We start from the raw sequence: 19,793 nt of genomic DNA, 5'->3' as shown, positions 1-19,793 counted from the left end.
CCTTGTTCATAAAACTGAGCCCATACTACACAGGATATTTTACACCCTGCCCTCTGCCTTAGCAATGCATAACAAACCCTTTTATGTCAACAGATATTCTTCTCAGCGGCAGTTCTCATGGCTGTATAGCCTCCGATCCTGTTGACCTGTCATGATTTCCTAACCTAAACCTTGTCTATTGAACCCAACAGTTACTTTGGGTTCCCTCTTCTGATGACTGGTGCTGCAGAACCCCGGAGTCCATGGCCACTGAGGGACGTCCTGGTAGGATCACAGGGGACAGACAAGGGTCGAGCTCACTGTTTCTGGTCTGTTTATTGATTGGATATTCATCCTTCCCCCCCTATTATTAAGCTGCCATTTTGACCACATACTAAAGAATTCTCTGGACATCTATCTGGATCCATGTCTGGGCTTTCTCACTCCCATCTGCCTGTTCTTGTGTTGAACTGAGATGTTTGCTTTAGGAGTTCGAATGGGGCAGTGCTGAGTTCAGTATGCCTCAGTGTTTTTTTCTTTTTTCTTTTTTTAATTTTTATTTATTTATGATAGTCACAGAGAGAGAGAGAGAGAGAGAGAGAGGCAGAGACATAGGCAGAGGGAGAAGCAGGCTCCATGCATCGGGAGCCCGATGTGGGATTCAATCCCGGGTCTCCAGGATCACGCCCTGGGCCAAAGGCAGGCGCTAAACCGCTGCGCCACCCAGGGATCCCTGCCTCAGTGTTTTTTAGGCTGTTCTCATCTATTCAGTTTTTTTGGGTCTAACTTGGCAATCATTTTTTTTTTTTAACTTGGCAATCATTTTCTCAAGCTTCTCCCCCACTTCCCAACCAATTTTTAGGTTTGGCCTGAAATAGCATTAAGCGTTCAGACTAATTCGATATTGCGTTAGTTATGCACTGCTGCAGAACAAATCACCCCAAAGCCTGACAGCTGAAAACAACACATACATATCTGATACCTTTCCTGAGGGTTGGGAATCTAGGAATGCCTGAGCTGCAGTGCCTCACCTGACCATCTCTGCCAACCTCACTCAGTCACGTGACTACTGGCGGGAGACATCGGCTCCCTACCAGGTGAGGCTCACATGGCTTCCCCAAAGTGAGGAAAGAGAGAGAGAGAGAACCCAAGGGGGGGGAAGCACAGGGACATACCACATTCATGTCAGAAAGATCTAATGCCATAAAATGTCTAATTCACCTGTGTTAGCTGGCCTCCAACGTGGCTCCTCAGGGCTCCCCGCTGCCTGGTATCTGTGACCTTGTGCAGCCGTCCCACGTGTGTTAGGGTTGCTCTGGGCCACGAAAGGAAAACGCTAGAATGGGTAATCTGTCACTTTTGAGATTAGAGAATAAAAGGCATTCTGCTTCCCCACTTTGCCGAATTTGTTCCCAGTATTTCCTATCTGGTTTTTACTGGGAATGGGATCTTGTTCGCACTGTGTTTTCTAAGTGGTAGCTGAACTCCTTAGGACCACTATGATCTTTCAGTGGAGCTTAATTGGTGACAATGCAGAACCCACTCTCGACTTTTACTGAGCCCACGGGTCGCAGAACTGAGGCCAGCTGTGATCCTAAGTGTGCTCTTGGGAGCAGCTTCCCCACGGGACTATGACAGGGGAGGTGAGTGGACATAAGGAGATACTTCCTGTCGCTGATCCTGTATGGTGGCTGTGCCCAGGCTTCCCGAGGCCACGATGACGGGGTTCTCTGGCCATCACTGGGCTCTGCCTTCAAGGGACCATGTGGTGAGGACATGGCGGCAGGGGGGGGCGCAACCAGGGCAGGTGGCCTATGGCAGGGCGTCAGTCTACCTAGTGCCCCAGAGATTTAGACTATCTGCTCATAGCTGCTCATGATGCCTACGTCCAAGTCTCTAGCAACCTCACTTCAGACTCCTGTTCTGGATGCCTCTAGCATTTTTACAGGCTCTAATCCATTCCACCTTGAAAGTTCCTTTGTTCATTCTCTTCCAGTAGATATTTGTCTAGTACCTGGTGCATGCTAAGCAGTGTGGCAGGCGCTGAGGACATCAGTGAAGCGCTGCGTGCTGTCTAATAGGGAGAGAGAGAGAGAAACACAAAAGAAGAAAATGGCATTTTACAGAGTAATGAAAAAAAAATCTAGCAGAATAAGAGAGGCTCAGGAGTACAGAGGAGTTAAAAGTTTGAGCAAAGAATTGAAGGAGGCTCTGGAACCGGTGAGAAGGAACAGCTCCGAGAAGGCCCTGAGGAGGGAGCATGCCTGGTGTGCTTGCAGAAAGCCCAAGAGGCCAGCAGGCTGGGGCCTGGGGGGAAGGAGGGGGCTGGGAGGGCTTATGGGGAGGGGGTGGAGAGAGGCAGATCCTGGAGGACCTTATGGGCCCCTGTGAGGACTTGGGCTTTGACTCAGGGAAATGGGAGCCGTTGCAAGGTTTTGAGCAGAGAATGCCACGATCTACGTTTTAAAAGGATTTTAAGTAGCTGCAGAGAGAACCTGGGATAAGAAATATCTCCCAAGTCTGCTGCCTTGGTCCCCACTGGCAGCTCCCCAGCTCCCCTACACAGTGCTCATACCTTCTCGACTGGCCGACTGGCCGAAACCTGCCGACTTTCCTCCCTGCCTCTGCTCTTCTGGCCTCCTCTTCCTCCCAGGGCCAGAGCTGAGAAGTGCCTCCAAGCCCTTTTCTGGTCTAGGAACCTCTGATGACCTGAGCAGAGAGGCCCATCCATCCCGACACTCCAACCTCTAGGTGCTGTGCCTGCCCCTTCCTCCCTCCCTGGTGTGGGCGTGGAGGCCAATTTTTTGGAATCACACTTTAGGACTCTTGAAATCTGTTTGGTGTCGGTCCTAAGTGTCCTATGCCTTATGGTATAACACAGTACAGAACTGCCTATGGTGGCCTCCCTTCCCGTCGCCAGCAGAAAGCAAGAAGCCGTGCGTGTGTTCCTTTGTCTACACACAAGTCATCATGTACAAATTCAAATACTGGATTATTACCCTGGGCACAGTCATTGGGGAGTCCCCTTTTCCTTTTCTCTGCTGTGGGCATCTTCGCTTGCCCACCGCACAGCTCAGCCCGTCCTTTGTGGCAGGTGTAGGGTTGGGTCCTGAGCCGCCCCCAGCGTGCGGACCCCTTGGGGGTCTCCAGCCCCTGGCACAGCCAGGCTTGCATGCACCCCCCCCCAAGCAATTGCATTAGGGTGCAGATTAAATCCCATGGCCGGGGCGGCCGGGGACCTGCCCCTCCTTTCTGGTCACCCGTGCTCCATCGTCTGCGCGGCACTTGCCCCTGGGGTCGTGGCCTCAGCGGCCACCTGTCCCAGGGGGGCGCCTGGTCCCCGGGCTCCCTGCAGGCGGCATCCGGCTCCTCCAGGAGGCGCCCCAGGCCGGGCGGAGCGGCCTCCCCCGCAGGACCCAGGGCGGAGAGGGCCCGGCTCCAGGGCCTCCCTCCCCGCGGGGCTGCGCTCGGCCTGGGGTGGCCCCCGAGCACCGTGCCCCCCGCGGCTCGCAACGGGTGCTATGGGGTCGCTGCCTCTGCCTGCCCCCCGCAGGGTGGTCGCAGGGGTCCCCGCAAGGGGCCCAGGCCTGCCCGACGGAGGCGGACCTGCCACCTGCTCCCCCGGGGTCCTGCTTCCCAGGCCCTGCCCTGCGCGCCCTGCCCAGCGCGCCCTGCCCTCTGCGTCCTGCCCTCCTGGCCCTGCTCTCCGGACCCTGCTCTCTGGACCCTGCTCTCTGGACCCTGCTCTCCGCATCCTGCCCTCCGCGCCCTGCTCTCCGCATCCTGCCCTCCGCGCCCTGCCCCCCGCGCCCTGCCTCTAGACGCTGCTGGACCCTGCTCTTCATGCCCTGCCCTCCGGGCCCTGCTCTCCAGACCCAGCCCTCCCAGCCCTGCCCTGCCCTGCTCTCTGCACCCTGCCCTCTGGGCCCTGCTCTCCACGTCCTGCTCCCCGCACCCTGCTCCCCGCACCTTGCCCTCCACGTCCTGCTCTCCGGGCCCTGCTCTCTGTACTCTCAACCCCCGTCTTGCTGCAGGCATCTGGCTGCACCTCCAACCTCCAAAGAAAGAAGGAGGCTGCCAGCTGGAGGCTGGGCTCCCGTCCATGGCCTGTGCCCATTGTCTCTGCTCTGGCCTCAGTTCTCCCGCCCAGACACAGTTAGGATGCATGGGGCTGGGCCCGAGGCGGGCCCAGCCGGGGTTGGGAGGACAGGGGACAGGGCCGAGTGGGGACGCTGCAAGATCGAGGTCACCCTGCAGCTAGCCAACCACACCCTGGCCCTCCACGCTTGCATTTGACCCTGCAGCTTGAAGCGCATCCCAACAGCCTCCTTATTCTCCTGCTGTGTGTTGACCTAGCAGCGAGAGAAGGGCACCCCATCACACTTGTGTTCCATCACCCTTGGGTGTCTGATCCACCTTTGTCCCTCATGGGAAGGGAAGGGGCCCCGAAGATCGCCAATCCTACCAGGCCACACTGCCAGACCCTGTTGGGTGGTCCTCTCCTGGTCGGGTTACATATTTAAGCCATCGGAAGATTCACAGTTGCCCATGTCAAATTCGAATACTGGGTAGAGTCCCAAGGTGGCAGCTTAGGGGTTGGGGTAGCCGTAGGCAGGTTGCTTACCTTCTGGAGCCCAGTGGCTTTATTGGAATACAGGGGGCATCTGGGAGTAGCTGGGAGCACCTCTTAGGCCCAGTCCTAACCCACCTGAAGGCAACATCCTGCCTTGTCCCAGGTGCTTCAGATTCAGGGCGCCCGAGAAACAGCCTTCTGTTTGGTGATCTCCAGGCACCTGCAAGCAACAACATGAAGATCAAGGCAACCACCCAAATCGACCCCTGGAGGGTTAATCTGTCAGCACAGGCAGGGCTTTAGGACCTCGTTCTAGGGAAAGGAGAGATGACGTGGGGCCCCTCTGTGTCCTTGAATTCCCTGGTAAAGCCCCTTCCTCATCCCTACCTACTGACTGTCTTTCCTTACCTTTCTGAGCTCCAACCCAGTGGGAGGGCAGCGTTTTAAAAGCATTACCCCAGGATGCCAAACGTCCTGGAAAAGAAGGTTGGCCAGGGGAAGCAGGTAGAGGAGAGGCTGAGGAGCCTAGAAACTCCTGGCTGGCTCCTCTGGCCTGTTTGAAGTTGGCTCAAAAGTCACGGAATTAGTACCGAATTAGGACCCGCCACCGCCTCCTCTTACCCGTGGAGGAGAGATCAGTTCCTGGCTGGCCCCGGGCAGTGTCATCGATACAGCTGGTGTCATTGTTACCTTCCACTAACGGATCACTCAACACCTGTCGGCTCAGGCAGGGCCGGGTCCGGACACTGCCCTGCAGAGCTGGAGGCTCTGACCCTCCCCGTTGGCCCTGAACCCCAGGGGAGGCCAAGACACGGGCGCTGCTGGGATGTGGCTCCTGGTGACCCGACAGGAGGACTAGATTGCTCCCGATGCCTGCCCCCCATCCCTGGCAGGGTCCCGGCTGCCAATTGGCTTCCTGCTCCCTGGCCCCCGTTGCTTCCCGGGCAGGGGAGATGAGTCTGTCCCTGGCTGGGAGCTGAGGGAGAGTGACAATGCGACACAGAGAAGGGGCTCCCCGAGTGGTCCTGCAGTGACGAGCCGGGGGTGAGGAGTGGCCTGGGGTGTCCCACCTGGCAGGGCTTCCCTGGCTGGCTGCCCTGGGCGGTGCACTCCGGGGGACATCATGCTGCAGCAGATCCTTCATGACATGTACATCGACCCCGAACTCCTGGCCGAGCTCAGCGATGTGCAGAAGCACATCCTCTTCTACAAAATGCGAGAGGAGCAGCTGAGGCGCTGGAGGGAGCGCGAGGCGTGGGAGGCCCTGGCCCAGGCGGAGGGCCTCAGGCCCCCGAAAGTCAAGCGAGGTATGTGGCTGCGAGTCACCGAGGGGTCGGCCCCAGGCCTCCAGGAAAGCGGACCAGGCTGTGTTCTTTAAAACGAGCACCCGTGTGATGAGGGCTGGGGGCTCAAACCCTTGTTCTGTGAGTGTCTGGCACGCTAGCCCGGCCTCTGTGTTTTGACCCCAGGTCTGTGAGGCTCCAAGGCTGCAGAGGGAGCTCCTGATGGGATTGGGGAAGGGGGGCTTTGTCCCGTCGTGGGAGGCCCAAGTTCCGGGGAAGTCACCAGTGGGATCTCAGCTCGGGCTCGGACACAGGCGATGATCACTCGCAGAGGGAGAGGGCGTATTCTTGACCTTCGCCAGTGGTTCCACCAAGGAGGGCAGGGTGCAACGAGGACGTGCCCTTCCTGCCCGCCTTGTGCGCGCCAGCACCGTGGTTCCCAGCTAGGGCAGGCCCAGGCCCCCGGCCGCTCCCCGCTATCTGCGTGTGAGAGGAAGCTTGGGGCTGTGCCTGGAGCCTCCCTGGGCGTCTGGCGAGAGGCTGTCGGGGAATGTCCTGTGCAGACAATGACCCGCCCCAAAGGGCAGTAGCAGGTGCAGAGGAGAAGCAGGGGCCCAGCCTGCGTTTTGGGTGGTTTACTTTCTTTTTAAAAAAATTTATTTATGACATAGAGAGAGGGGGGTGGGCAGAGACGCAGGCAGAGGGAGAAGCAGGCTCCACACAGGAAGCCCAACGGGAGACTCAATCCCGGGTCTCCAGGACCACACCCCGGGCCGAAGGCAGTGCCAAACCACTGGGCAACCAGGGCTGCCCGTTTTGGGTGGTTTATATGCAGTCCTGAGCCCGCGGGCTGGTGCACCCGGGATGAAAATACCCCTGCAGGAGTCAGGACCTGGTAGAGGACTCGGGGTCCTGCGGGGGATGGCACCTTACGTGCATGCGGCCCTTTACAGTAGGGAGGACCGTCTCCTCGTCTCTCCTCGTCACTGTCCCCAACACCTCCTCTTGGCCTCTCCACAGTTTAGCAGAGTGGAGTGTAGACTTGGCCTGTTGGAAGTTTTCAATCCAGAACAAAATCCTATATCTTGCTGGGCGTGCAGACCCCTTGGCGACCCAGCAGCGTGCAGCAGGCCACGCTCCCACGCATCGGGACAGGCTTGCTCTGTTTAGCCTCTGCCTGAGCACGAGTGCTTTTTCCTGTCGGGAATGTCCCCCACTTCACCCTCCTGACAAGCACCTCCAGGACTAGTCCCTGCCCCCTGGAGCCTTTGGGGGATGCTCCTGGAGCAGGGACGAACTTGCATCTTGGCAGGTGCTTGGCATGTAGTGCCCACTCCTGCCCTAAGTGCTTGCCACCCTGTCACTTATCATCATCTGCTTGCCTGGCCCTCCCAGGGGCCTCAAAGCCACGGGGGTGTGAGGCCACACTCCATTCTGTCTTCTATCCTTTGGCCCAGCGCACAGCTGGTTTACGGGTACATCTGTGTTTTGGCTGAGACACACAGCAGGACCCCGAGGGGGACAGCTCTGGCTTGGCAGCGCATGGCTGGGGCCGGGCTGGGCCGGGCCTTCGGGGCCAGGCTATGCTGGCAGCTGCATCACCAGCTCACGAGAATGACAGGCTGCTTGCAGCCCCACCCGGCCCGAGCCCTGGAGCCTCACGCCGTCTGTACGGTGGCTCTTCTGAGACGAAGACAGATGCCTAAAAATTTAACTGCAAAAACATTTTTATGGCAATTTGTCACACATTGACATCTACATTTTCATGTGTAAATTATACATTAAACTCATTTGGGTTTCTGGTGCAGCAGAGTCTTTTCTGCGTGATTAATTTTCTGATTTATAAAGAATGGAGAGGAGAGGGAAACACACGGGGGAGTGTGTGTGTGTGTCTCCAGGTCGGCATCTCGTTCAAGCCTCAGCTCTTTGCTTCAGGCCCGGCTGCGGAAGTGTCTGGGTGGATGGCGGGGAAGCCCTGGGGGGGGGGGGGCGGCTGGCCAGGCCTCAGCAAGGTCTGGGACGCACGCACAGTGTGCTGCGACCCCGTTTCTGCTGGGGAAGCCGAGGCTCACGAAGTGACTCAATCCACCCCAAGGCACCTACGTGCTAAGAGGTGGAGTCGGGAAGCACATCCCGTGGCTTTGACCGTGGGGCTGGGGAGTGAGGATTTTCCATTCGTTCACTTCTGAGCTCGGACTCTAATTCCACAGATGATCTGAGCATGCATTCACCCGTTCCCTTCTTCCCTTACCCCTTCCCTTATGCAACATCCCGAAGCGCTGACTTTGGTGAACTGAACAGAGCTTTGGCCCTTGCGGCCATGGGTGGACAGGTCACGGGGACATGGGAGTGCAGCCGTGCGGTGGCTCAGGGCAGGAGTGGGTGGGGACCTCCCCCACGGGCTGCATCCTTTCTCCTCCTGGCCTGCACCGCCACCACCCCATTCCCCTGTGTGTCCGGAAGGAAACCCCTGCTGTGCTTTGCCGAGCTGTGTGCCAGCCCCTTGGGCTCCCCGCGCGACTTACTTGGTCCTCATGAGCCCGCGGGGATGCTTGGCCCCAGTCCTGTCTTGTCCCCTAAGGCCTCTGTCCTGCTGTCTCTTTTCCGGGGGCACCTCCCAGCTCCTAGCAGACCGGCCCTTGCTGTCCCCAAGGCTCCTGTAGGCTGTGCCCTGTCCCTGAGAACTTTTCTGTTCTCCAGGCATTCCTGGCAGTAAACCCTGGGGACACGGGGGTACAGAACCTTGAGGGCTTTACTGATCTTGGACCCGCCAGTGGGGTCTGCAGGGAAACGAGCTGGGGGAAAGCTGAGCTCATGGCTGGGCACACATCACTCCCCTGGCCCAACAGGCACGTCTTTTTTGTTTTCACCTTATGCCTAGGTGAGAATCTTCCCTGCTGTGGAAGACACAGACCCTCAGCTTTGTTTCCCCATCTACCGTCATCACATTGGCCTTTTTGTCACATTTCTGACAAGATTCGATGTCTGACGGGGCTCGTTGAGACTGTGGGTACAAAGCTCCAAACTGTGGTCCTGCTCAATTCAGGCCAAGCCCCTCCAACGTTGCCAGGACCTCTGCATCCTCTCCCTCTGGCAAGTGTCCCTTCCCCCCGAAAACCCGCACCAATGCCAGGAGCCTCACAAGCGCCGGCTGCTCTGGGCCTGCTCGGTGGGCCCTGTCTCTCCGGGGTGGGCCTAGGGGTAGCCTGGGACAGGACTCGGGGCACACGTGTCCACACCGACCTGTCCTTTTTGCCTGACCCACAGTGCCTGTCAGTGTTGACTGGTTCCTCTGTGACCACATGTTCCGGCTGGACGTCTTGGGCCCGGAGCCCGTCGTGTTCCCCAGCCGCCCCCTGGCTGATCCTGCCGCCTGACACTCACTCTTGTCGCCCACAAGCTGGCTCAGGGCTGGGCTCCCCCCACCTCTTTGTGGCTCCCACACACTGCCAGGCTCAGGCCCCTCCGCCCCCCTCCCCTGCAGCCCGCCCATCCCAGGCCCACCTCGCTCTGTTGGCTTGGCCCGGGCGTCACCAGAGCGGTCCCATAGCATCGTGTCCGTGTCTCAGGATCAAGCCACTCGGGCTGCACATCTGGCCAAGCTTCGGCACCACCAGGGGGCCTGGCCCACACCCCAGTGACAGCCCCCAGACCCGCTCCTTGCCCCGGTCTGCCTCTCTCTGTGCCCGGAGAACTGTCCAGGGCCTCCTAGCCCAGGGCCCCCCTCCGGCTGGGCACTGCTGACCCAGAGCCCCAGCCCTGCCGGGAACCCCGCTCCCTGCACCCATCCCCGGCACAGCCCTGGTCCCCTGCCCCGCGTTCACCCTCTGCAACCCTTTCTCCACCCGGCAGCCAAAGAACCTTCGTGACACCGATGAGCTCACTCATGTCCAGACCTGCATGGCGCCCCCTGTTCTCGGAGGACATAGGATGCCTCTTGCTGGCCCGTGCCCTGTCCTCCCCACTCTCCACCCCGGGGTGACCCTCTGTGGGGAGTGCTCTCCCCCACATCCTCACGGGGCTCAGTTCTTCCCTGACCACCCGCTCTGCACCCCGTCCTTCTCTTACCACCCCTGGCGAGCTTGCTTTCCACAACCTACCACGGCTACCAGTATGTTTCTAACACAACAAAAGATTTCCCATTTTAACCATTTTAAAGTGCTCGTTTCAGTGACAGCACACCCAAAATGTTGTATAGGGGGCGTCCGGGTTCAGCCAGTTACGTGTCTGGTCACCATCTCGGGGTCGTGGGATGAGCCCCGCCCGGGCTCTGGGGGCTCGAACTCAGCTCCACTCTGCTTCAGATTCTCCTTCTCCCTCTGCCCCTCCCCTGGGTTGCACTTGCACCCTCTCTCTTAAATTAAAAAAAAAAAAATCTTTGCAAAAAAATGTTGTGCAACCACAGCCACCATCTAGTTCCAGAACATTTTCAGCCCAGAAAGGAAACCTCTTACCCAGGAAGCACTCGCTCCCCATCCCACCCCCCTTGGCCCTTGGCGACCGCAGATCTGTGTTCTCTCTCTGTGGATTTGTTGCTTTTTATTTTATTTTATTTTATTTTATTTTATTTTATTTATTTATTATTTATTTATTTATTTATTTATTTTTTGATTTTTTAAAAAATAGATATCTGTTTGCTTGTTCGTGGCCTGTCTCCTCCATTAGCCTGAAAGGGCCATGAGGCTACGAGTGTCGCCGGCTTCTGTGCCAGTAGCTGGGTGCGGCAGGGGGCCGTGGATGTGCAGCTTGCACACTCGAGCTGTGTCACAGGAGCTGAACCGGGGGATGGGGACGAACGGGAAGGGCCGTGCACTCTGCAGCAGAACCCCTCCTCCTCTAGACCCTGAAGGTCCTCAGCAAAAGAATGAAAGTCACAGTGTCCTTGTGTTGGGGGATGTGTCATAGAAGCTGGGCTGCGTGTATCATCACACATCAGTGGTGGCGGTTGTGCCACATTTCCACTCGGACTTATACCTCATGTCAGTCTTCTTCTTTGTTTCAGGATTTTGACTTGGATGTGAGTTTAACCAATATGACTTTTTCCCCCTTGCAACTTTTTTTTTTTTTTTGCTTTTGAAAGATTTTATTTATTTCTTTGAGAAAGAGAGAGCATGAGCAGGGGCAGGGGGAAGGAGAGGGAGAAGCAGACTCCCTGCTAAGCGCAGACCCTGATGCAGGCTTCACAGGGGGCCCTATCCCAGGACCTCAAGACCATGCCTCCCACTGAAGACAGATGCTTAGCACACTGAAATATATATAAAGTAAAATATTTTATTTACTTATTTGAAAGAGAGAGTGAGAGAGAGCACGAGGGGGGCAGAGGGGGAGAAGCAGGCTCTCCACTGAGCAGGGAGCCTGATGCGGAGCTCGATCCCAGGACCCTGGGATCATGACCTGAGCCGAAGGCAGACACTTACCCAACTGAGCCACCCAGGGCCCCTTCTTAGGGCATATTACCTCTATCTTTTTTTCCCTCTAGCTTTTTGATGCCATATTAAAGAGCACATGCTGTTTTAAAGCTTATTTTAGGGATGCCCAGGTGGCTCAGTGGTTGAGCATTTGCCTTTGGCCCAAGATGTGATCCCGGGGTCCTGGGATTGAGTCCCGCGTCGGGCCTCCTGCATGGAGCCTGCTTCTCCCTCTGCCTGTGTCTCTGCCTCTCTCTGTGTGTCTCTCATGAATGAATAAATTAAATGTTAAAAAAAATAAAGCTTATTTTAGTGGGTGCCAGGATGGCTCAGTCGGAAGAGCATGTGACTCTTCATCTCAGGGTCATGAGTTCGAACCCCATGCTGGGTATAGAGATTACTTACATAAATATTTTTTAAAGACCTTATTTTTTAAAAAATGCTTGAGTCCATTTTATCTGTCCTTATCAGGAATAAAACATTATATACTGACGATGAGAAATTTAAGGATTTAAAAATATTTTTCTCTGTGACTTTCTTGGTATAATCAAGCATGTTTGATTTCATTTACCTTCTTTAATCTTTCAAGATTTACATCTTCTGCTTATAGTAGGGGTTTCTTCATCAAATCATAATGACAATAATTACTTGGACATTAAATTCACTTAGTACCAGTGTCATTGCTCCTCACATTTTTTTTTCCTCTGAGGGGAAAGTGATGAATGTTTTATTCCCCCTTCCACCCTATTGCCCAAGGGATTTGGCCAACCCAGCAGCATCGGCCTCACTGTGGGGGTTCTCAGCATGTCACACAGAAGTCACCGTCTTCTGTGGTCTCCGTGGCCTTGCTGACATAACATGGTGGGACACCATTGACCTTGGCACGCTGACTTCTTCAGCTCCTTCATGAATTCCAACAGTGTGTCAGTTGATGCACTGGGGTGATGTGGGAGGCCACGACTGCCCAGGATAAAGGTGGGGGAGAGTCAGGGGAGAGGATGCCCCAGATTTCTGGACCATAGTTGGAGCTATTGGTCACAGCCCCCTTCCTGGGTGCAAGGGGCAGTGTCTAGGACGGTGTAGTGCAGGGAACGGTGGGGGAGGCCACTGACACAGTCTCCCCCCGGTTTCTCACGGTGTCACATTACCTGCCACTAGGGCCTGGTCCTTTTGTTAAGAACATTTTTCCCATCAGTATGCAAATATTTGAGGGACAGTTCTGGGGAGGGCAATGTTGGAGTTTGTTTCAGAGAATGTATGTGAGGAGGAGAGAAGAGGTGTCTAGGGGTGAGGCAGGCTGTGCAGACTCCTGTAGAGGACACTAATTAGTGCAGGGTAGACCAGAGGTAAAAAGTCCCTTGAGTCAAGATATTTGGTAAACTGGGGCTGAGTGTGGGTCTGAGGGGTCAGTTAGGGTAGCAGATGAGCTGTGGGGGTGCAACAAGCTTCCTACTGGGAGCTCAGAAGTCCGGCAAGAAGAAACACCACGAGAAGTGTGTCCGTGGTGACCCAGGGCTGTCCACCTGAGCCCAGAGAGGTGTCCTAGCACCCATGACTTGTAGATAGGCCCCTGCAGCTCTTGGGGTATACCTGGGGGCAGGCGGACCGTGCTCATTCTTCTAGACTTTCATGCCCGAAGGGATGCTCTATTAGCTCATTTTCTGAGGTGCTCAGGGGTGGAAAATAATAGTCACTGATCAGTTCTTCACCCTTTGGTTGGGTTGATGCCTTTTCCGAAATGCCTCTAGCTGGGTGAAATGGAACCAGGTCACCTGGATTTTCATCTTGGCTCCGTTTTGACCTTTGAAAGTCACCTGTGCAATGGGAATAACCATCCCTTCTCAACTGTCGTTGGGAGGGTTCATAAAGCTTCTTCAACAAGTGGGGAAAGCTCCTGTGGAGCACCTAAGGGCTAAGTCCTATTCCTCTCTTTCCTTTCCTCCCCACTCTGCACCCCCTGGCTCTGATGGAGATCCTGTGGACACTGGCTCAGCCTCTTCCAGATGCTCCACCGTTAGACCTAGGCTCTGGACCAGCTGCATCGTGGCCTGGCCAACCTCAATGTTTTTGGAGTCTTGACCATAGTGGGGGTTGGGGCCTTGCCTGTGTCTGTCAAACATCACCCTTTGTGTGTGTGTGTGTGTGTGTGTGTGTGTGTGTGTGTTTTAGGACCAATTGGCAGAAATTCAGTTCCTTCATTTTTTTTTAAAGATTTTATTTATTTATTCATGAGAACACACAGAGAGGATTGAGGGAGAGAGGCAGAGACACAGGCAGAGGGAGAAGCAGGCTCCACGTGGGACTCGATCCTGGGTCTCCAGGATCACGACCTGGGCCGAAGGCGGCGCTAAACCACTGAGCCACCCAGGTTGCCCTCAGTTCCTTTATTGAAAGGCTACTCTTGGTACTTGGGAGGCTGATAAGCACCCTTCTCATGGATCGGGAAAAGATGTGATGTTATAGTGGGTGCAGGACTAGTCTATGAATCGCTGTGATCTGCCGATAGTTGGAGGTGTGGCATTGGGTGGTCTGGGATCACCCTGTTTGTGAGTGTGTGGCTGGGCGTGGGCCCTCGTCCTGGCCAAGGCCGTGGAACAAAGGTTAGAATTCTCGGAGAGCCGTGTGTGTGTGTGTGTGTGTGTGTGTGTGTGTATGAATCGTATGTGTTTTGTTGGTGCTTTGGGGTGTAGAGTTGGGATCTAGGGCCAGACCCTTCCATTCCACCCGCCTGGACTGAGGGGCCCAGTCCACCTGTGGGCTTCCACCTGTAGGTGCTCTACCAGGTTTGTGGACTTGACTAATGGGGCTCTACTTTCTGGTTTGCCAGGGGCTGCCTCACGGTGGGACAGCTGTGCTGGGGAGGGAGCTCCTAAGGGCGATGTCACTCTGCGTCCTGGCAGCCCAGTTCCTTCACCTGCAGTGGGGGGAGGCCTGTCCCAGTGGCTGTGGGGCTGGAGGAGCAAAGTTCCGGGCCCACCCTGCCTGCAGGGCCCGGGCTGTGGGCCTCTGGTTCCATTGTAGCTCAGCACCTTGTCCCCTCTCCCTTCTCACCTTCCCCAAGCCGGGAGGCCTGCTGCTGACTGAGGCGGCTCCCCCTGGCCAAGGGCTCCGGGGTCCGTGGCACCCCCCATGTCCAGGGCCAGCACTTTTAGAGAGTGAAAAGCCCAACATCACTAGTAACCGCACCAGTGCAAGTCGTCACGGTAAGGTAGGCAAATGGCCAAGAAGCGTGGCAGGAGCACTGCTGGTGCTGACCCGGGCAGAGAGGTCCCCACAGCTCGGCCGAGGGGGCACATAAGGGGGAGCCGAGCTTGTCCTTTCCCCGTATTTCTGCACGTTCCAGAAGTGCCTGAGGCCACACAGCCGGCCAGGGCTAAGTGGCCCAGCAGAGAACTGGGCTTTGCGGGCAGATCCCCGTCCTGCCCTGGCTGCTGCCAAAGCTCAAGGCCTTTGAGCAGCTGGGTTTGCTCAGCTCTGGAGGGAGGGAAGCCCCTCTCCTGCCCGCTGCCAGGGATGCCTGGTAGGCCGTGATCACGTTTAATTTCTCTTCCCTTGCCACGGGGGTCACCCTGCCGGCCACCTCCCTGCTCCCTACCTCCTCCAGCTCCCTACCTCCCCTTCCAGGCTGGAGGTCAGGAGGGGCAGTTTCTGAGAAAGGCCACCAGCTGGTTATCTGCGGACTGCCTGTCACCCGATCCCAGCTCTCAGCCCTGGCCCAGGGCAGCCGCGCCCAAGTAACAGGTTGCAGACGGCTGCCCGTCCCTCAGCTAATCTCTCCAAGTGGCTGGCATGACTGCTTTCCAGGTTTTTTTCTCACGTACAAATTAGCAAATGGTTTTCCCATTTGGTATGAGATTTTGCATTTGGCTTCGGGATCTGAATTCCTTGGGGGCAATTTTCACACCTGTTTCTCCTGCCTTCTTGCAAAATTATGACTTTAGGTCTCAGGGTCTTTTATTTTATTTCATTAATTTATTTTTAAAGATTGATTTATTGTACCGGGAGGGGCAGATGGAGAGGGAGAGGGAATCTCAAGCAGACTCCCTGCTGAGTGCGGAGCCCCCCACGTGGGGCTCGACCTCACGCCCCGAGATCACAACCTGCGCCAAAACCAAGAGCTGGACGTTTAATCTACTGAGGGACCCAGGTGCCCCTGTGGTCATTTATTTTTATCCTATCATTTCACTGATATGTCCATTTTCTGACACCACCGTCGGGTGCTCACAGTCAGGCTCGTGAGGTGCTGAAGATTTAGAGAGTCGTCCTACCCCGGGATCTGTGTGACCCAGAGGTTATTTTGTGCCTTAGATGCTGTTCTAGATAAATAGATGTTTTGTGCCAGGATGCTTATGCTGATAAGGAAAGGAGTAAGACTGGGGTTCAGAGACCCTACTGGCCCATTGATTGGGGTGTGCCTGACTGGGGGGGTGGGCTTGAAGGTGGGCTATTGTGGATTTCGCAGTGATAGTGACACTGAGTCTCAGCAGACAGGGGCATGGTGGTCTTGGTGGCAGATCTTGGATTTGTCCCTTATTCTCACAGGAGAGGGCATGCCTTCTGCGACGACATGGCCTGGAGCTTGGGGAGCCACTTCAGGAGCCATTTTACACTCACAAGGTCAAAGTGAGTGGTGGGGGGTGGTGGTTTAGTGTGACCTGACCCCAAGTCTGTCGCAGACCCACGGCAAGGACAGTTCTGAATAAACAACGTAAGCAGCCCGGCATTGTTGACAACGTACTTATGGCCACTCCATGCCAACGTGCACATCCTTTACGCCAAAGGTGGGTCATGCGGCGGTCAGAGGGCCTGGGTTCAAATTTTGGCTCTGAACTGTAAGTGTGTTCCACTTATTAACTTGACCCTGGCAAATTACTCAAGCTTTCCTGAGCCTCAGTTTCTTTTTACATACACTGGGGACGATGGTAATAGGACCTATATCCCAGATCTGTGGGCAAGATTAAAACAGATGCTCCCAGCAGAGCCTGGTATGTTTAAGAAACTGATAAACATTAGCAAAAGCACAATTCTCACCTAGTGGACTTCTTTCCTGTTTGTTTTTCCCAAAAGATTAATGTTCACAGCTTAGAACAAAAAGCACTTATATTAAGAGAACACACCAGGTGTTGGGGCAGCCCCTTCCTTGTAGGATTTGTTGAAAAACACCATTTCATCAGAAGTGGCCCTCCTCTTAGGAGATATTTATCATCTATCTATCATCTATCTATCTATCTATCATCATCATCTATCATCTATTATCTATCATCTATCAATCAATCATCATCTATCATCTATTTATCTATTGATCTATCATCTATGATTTATCTATTATCTATCTATCTATCTATCTATCTATCATCTATCTATCTACCATCTATCTAGATTTATTTTAAGGAATTGGCTCACATGATCATGGGCCTGGCTAGTCTGTAATCTGTAGGGCACAGCAGCAGACTAGAAACTTAGGCAGGATTTCTATGTTACAGTCTTGAGGCAGAATTCCTTCTTCTTGGAGAAGCCTGTTTTTCACTCTAAAGGTTTTTGACTAATTAGGTGAGGCCCACCCACATCACAGAGGGCAATCTGCTCTTAAGTCAACCAATTGTAAATGGTAATCACATCTGCACAGCAACATCTAGACTAGCATTTGCCCAAACAACTGGGCACGTGGTCTAGCCATGTTGACATGTAAAATTAACCATCACAGCTTATAATTGATTCTACCTGCATGTAGTAAGCACCTACTGTGTGCATCTACTGTGAGAGATGCTAGAAGTCCTATGTCTGGCTGGGGTGGCCAGACACCTTGGTAAGGACATGCTGGCTAAAGGAAGATGCTCCTAAGCTACCTCCCAGAATCCAAGAATGGCAAGTATAGTCTGGAATCAGGAAGCTGCAGCCAGGGTTGTTTTTCTCTTGGTTTCCTGTCGGTGCTTCTCTCTGCACACCACACCAGCTCCCAAGGCTGTTCATCTTTAGAGACAATCCTAATGCTATCCCAGGTCTGAATCTAGGTGGCCTTTACTTCCAAGATCCATTATTATCAAATAACCCCACCCTTCCTGTCTCTCAGTTCAGATTCCATTCAGTGGGTGTCTGATTGGCCCATCTCTGGTTCACATCTGTGAGCAAAGACGCTGGGGTCATGGGAAAGGAAGGGCTGCTGCTTCTCAGAGTGATGAGCTATGGAAGGCAGAGCTGTAAAGGAAGTTGGCTATGAGGGGAAACTATTATGTGATATCTCTCCTTAGGGTAAACCCTCTTGGCTTGGTCAACCCAGACTTTATCCAGTTTACAAGTGAAATGTCTGCATCTTAGGAATTTCCTTAGTTCCAGGCAAACTGGGACTGTTGGTCATCCTATCTCTGGTACACCCATTCTATGTGGAGGGAAATTGTAATATAAAGGGGATGATATTACCTTTCCTACTCATTGACAAGTAGAACATGGGCATATATGTGGGGGAAAGTATGGGTCTAGGTCCTATTTGCTGGGAAAAAAAATCCTTTCTCCTTTGAATTACCGTGGCATCTTTGGTGAAAAGCATTTGACCATATATGTGTAGGTCTATTTCTAGACTCTGTTCTGTTTCACTGCTGCATATACCTTCCTTACACAAATACCACTCTATCTGTAGCTTCATAGTAAATCTTGAAACTATAGCTTTGTAGTGAATCTTGAAACTGAATTGTGTGAGTCGTATTTTGTTCTTTTTCAACATTGTTTTGGCTACTCTAGGACTTTTGCTTCTCCGCATAAATTTTAGAATCAGCTTGTCAATTTCTATAAAAAGCTTGCTAGGAATCTGGGATTGCATTAAAACTGTAGACCAGTTTGGGGTGACCTGACATATTAATATAGTTGAATTTTCCAGTCCATGGAAAAGGTTTAATGTTCCATTTATTTAGGTCTTTATTCTCTCAGCAACTTTTTAATGAAGATTTTATTTATTTGTTCACGAGACACACACACACACACACAGAGAGAGAGAGAGAGAGAAAGAGAGAGGCAGAGACACAGGCAGAGGGAGAAGCAGGGTCCCTGTGGGGAGCCTGATGTGGGACTCAGTCCTAGGACACTGCAGTCATGCCCTGAAGGCAAACACTCAACCACTGAGCCACCCAAGCATCCCTCTCAGCAACATTTTGTAGATTAGAGAACACCTTTTGTTAAATTTATCTGTATTTCATATTTTTGATGCCATTGTAAGTGGTATCTTAAAATTTAATTTTTACCTGTTTATTGATAAAATATATAAATTGATATTTGTGTTTTGATTACCTTATTTTCTGTGACTTTGCTAAAAATCACCGATTAGTTCAAATAGTCTTTCCCGTAGATTCTTTAAGATTTTATATGTAGGTGATCATACCATATGCAAATAGAGACCATATTATTTCTTCCTTTCCAATATATGTACATTTTTAATTTCTTTTTCTTGCCTTATTGCACTGGTTAGGATCTTCAGTACAATGTTGAATAAATGTGATGACAGCAGACAACCTGGTCTTATTCCCAATCTTAGGGTGAAATTTCAATATTTGATCATTAAGTATGATATTAACCAAAGATTTTTTTCCTAGATATATTTTATTAGGGTGAGGAACTTCTCCATTATTAGTATTTTGCTGACAATTTTTATTAGGAATGGACATTGGATATGTCTAAAGTTTTTTTTGCATCTTTTGAGTTGATTATAGTTTTTTTTTAGTCAGCTCTTATGACAAGTTACTTTGATTTTTGAACGTTGAATCAACCTTGACATTCCTGGGTTAAACCTTGTATAGTCATGATACATTATCCTTTTTATATATTTCTGAATACAATTTGCTAATGTTCTATTAAAAATCTTTAAAATCTGTGTTTGTGAGGGATAGTGGTTTGTAGTTTTCTTGAAATATCTTTAGTTTAATATCAAGATAATGTTGACCTTATAAAAATGAGTTGAAAAATACTCTCTCTTCTTCATTTTTTGGAAGAGTTTGTATAGAATTCATATTATTTCTTCCTTAAATATTTGGTAGAATTCATCAGTGGTGTCTCCTGGGCCCACAGTTTTGTTGTGGCCAGATTTTAAAGTATGAATTCAAATTCTTTATTGGACACAAAGCTATTCAGATTGTATATTTCTTCTTGAGTGAATCTTGGTATTTTATGTCTTTTAAAGAATTTCTTTATTTAATCCCAGTTACTAGATTATTGGCATTAAATTCTTTATAAATTCCTGTGTCTGTGGGATCTGCAGTAGTGACCCCTCTTTCATGCCTGATATTGGTAAATTGTGTTTTTTCTTGCAATTTTGATCAGTCAGTCTAGTGAGAAATTTAATAATTTTACTAGTGGTTTCAAAGAATCAATTTTTATTTCCCTGATTTTTTTCCCATTTTATGTTCTACTGATTTCTATTATCTCTATTATTTCTTTCTTTTATTTTTGGATTTAATTTGTTCTTTATTTTATAGTGTCTTAATGTAGAAGGTTAGACCATTGATTTGAGATACTTTTTTTTTGAGATACTTCTTTTAAAAGAAAATATAAACATTCAATGCTATA

At 52.3% G+C, this 19,793-nt stretch overlaps 1 protein-coding gene across 2 annotated transcripts in view; it reads left to right on the top strand.

Annotated features, from left to right (window-relative positions):
* The first annotated feature begins 5,675 nt into the window (after positions 1-5,675).
* The window catches only part of SH2D4B (SH2 domain containing 4B), an 82,293-nt gene continuing 68,175 nt past the window's right edge, over positions 5,676-19,793 (top strand). For both annotated transcript variants that reach the window (XM_055325845.1, XM_055325846.1), the window contains exon 1: positions 5,676-5,873. In XM_055325845.1, coding sequence (XP_055181820.1) covers positions 5,676-5,873 — 198 coding nt within the window. The remainder of the gene's footprint in view (positions 5,874-19,793) is intronic.

The sequence above is a fragment of the Nyctereutes procyonoides genome, unplaced genomic scaffold (assembly GCF_905146905.1).
Source record: "Nyctereutes procyonoides isolate TBG_1078 unplaced genomic scaffold, NYPRO_anot_genome, whole genome shotgun sequence".
NCBI classification, from domain to species: Eukaryota; Metazoa; Chordata; class Mammalia; order Carnivora; family Canidae; genus Nyctereutes; species Nyctereutes procyonoides.
Note: the sequence above shows the minus strand (reverse complement) of the source record. Positions and strands in the feature narration are given on the sequence as shown.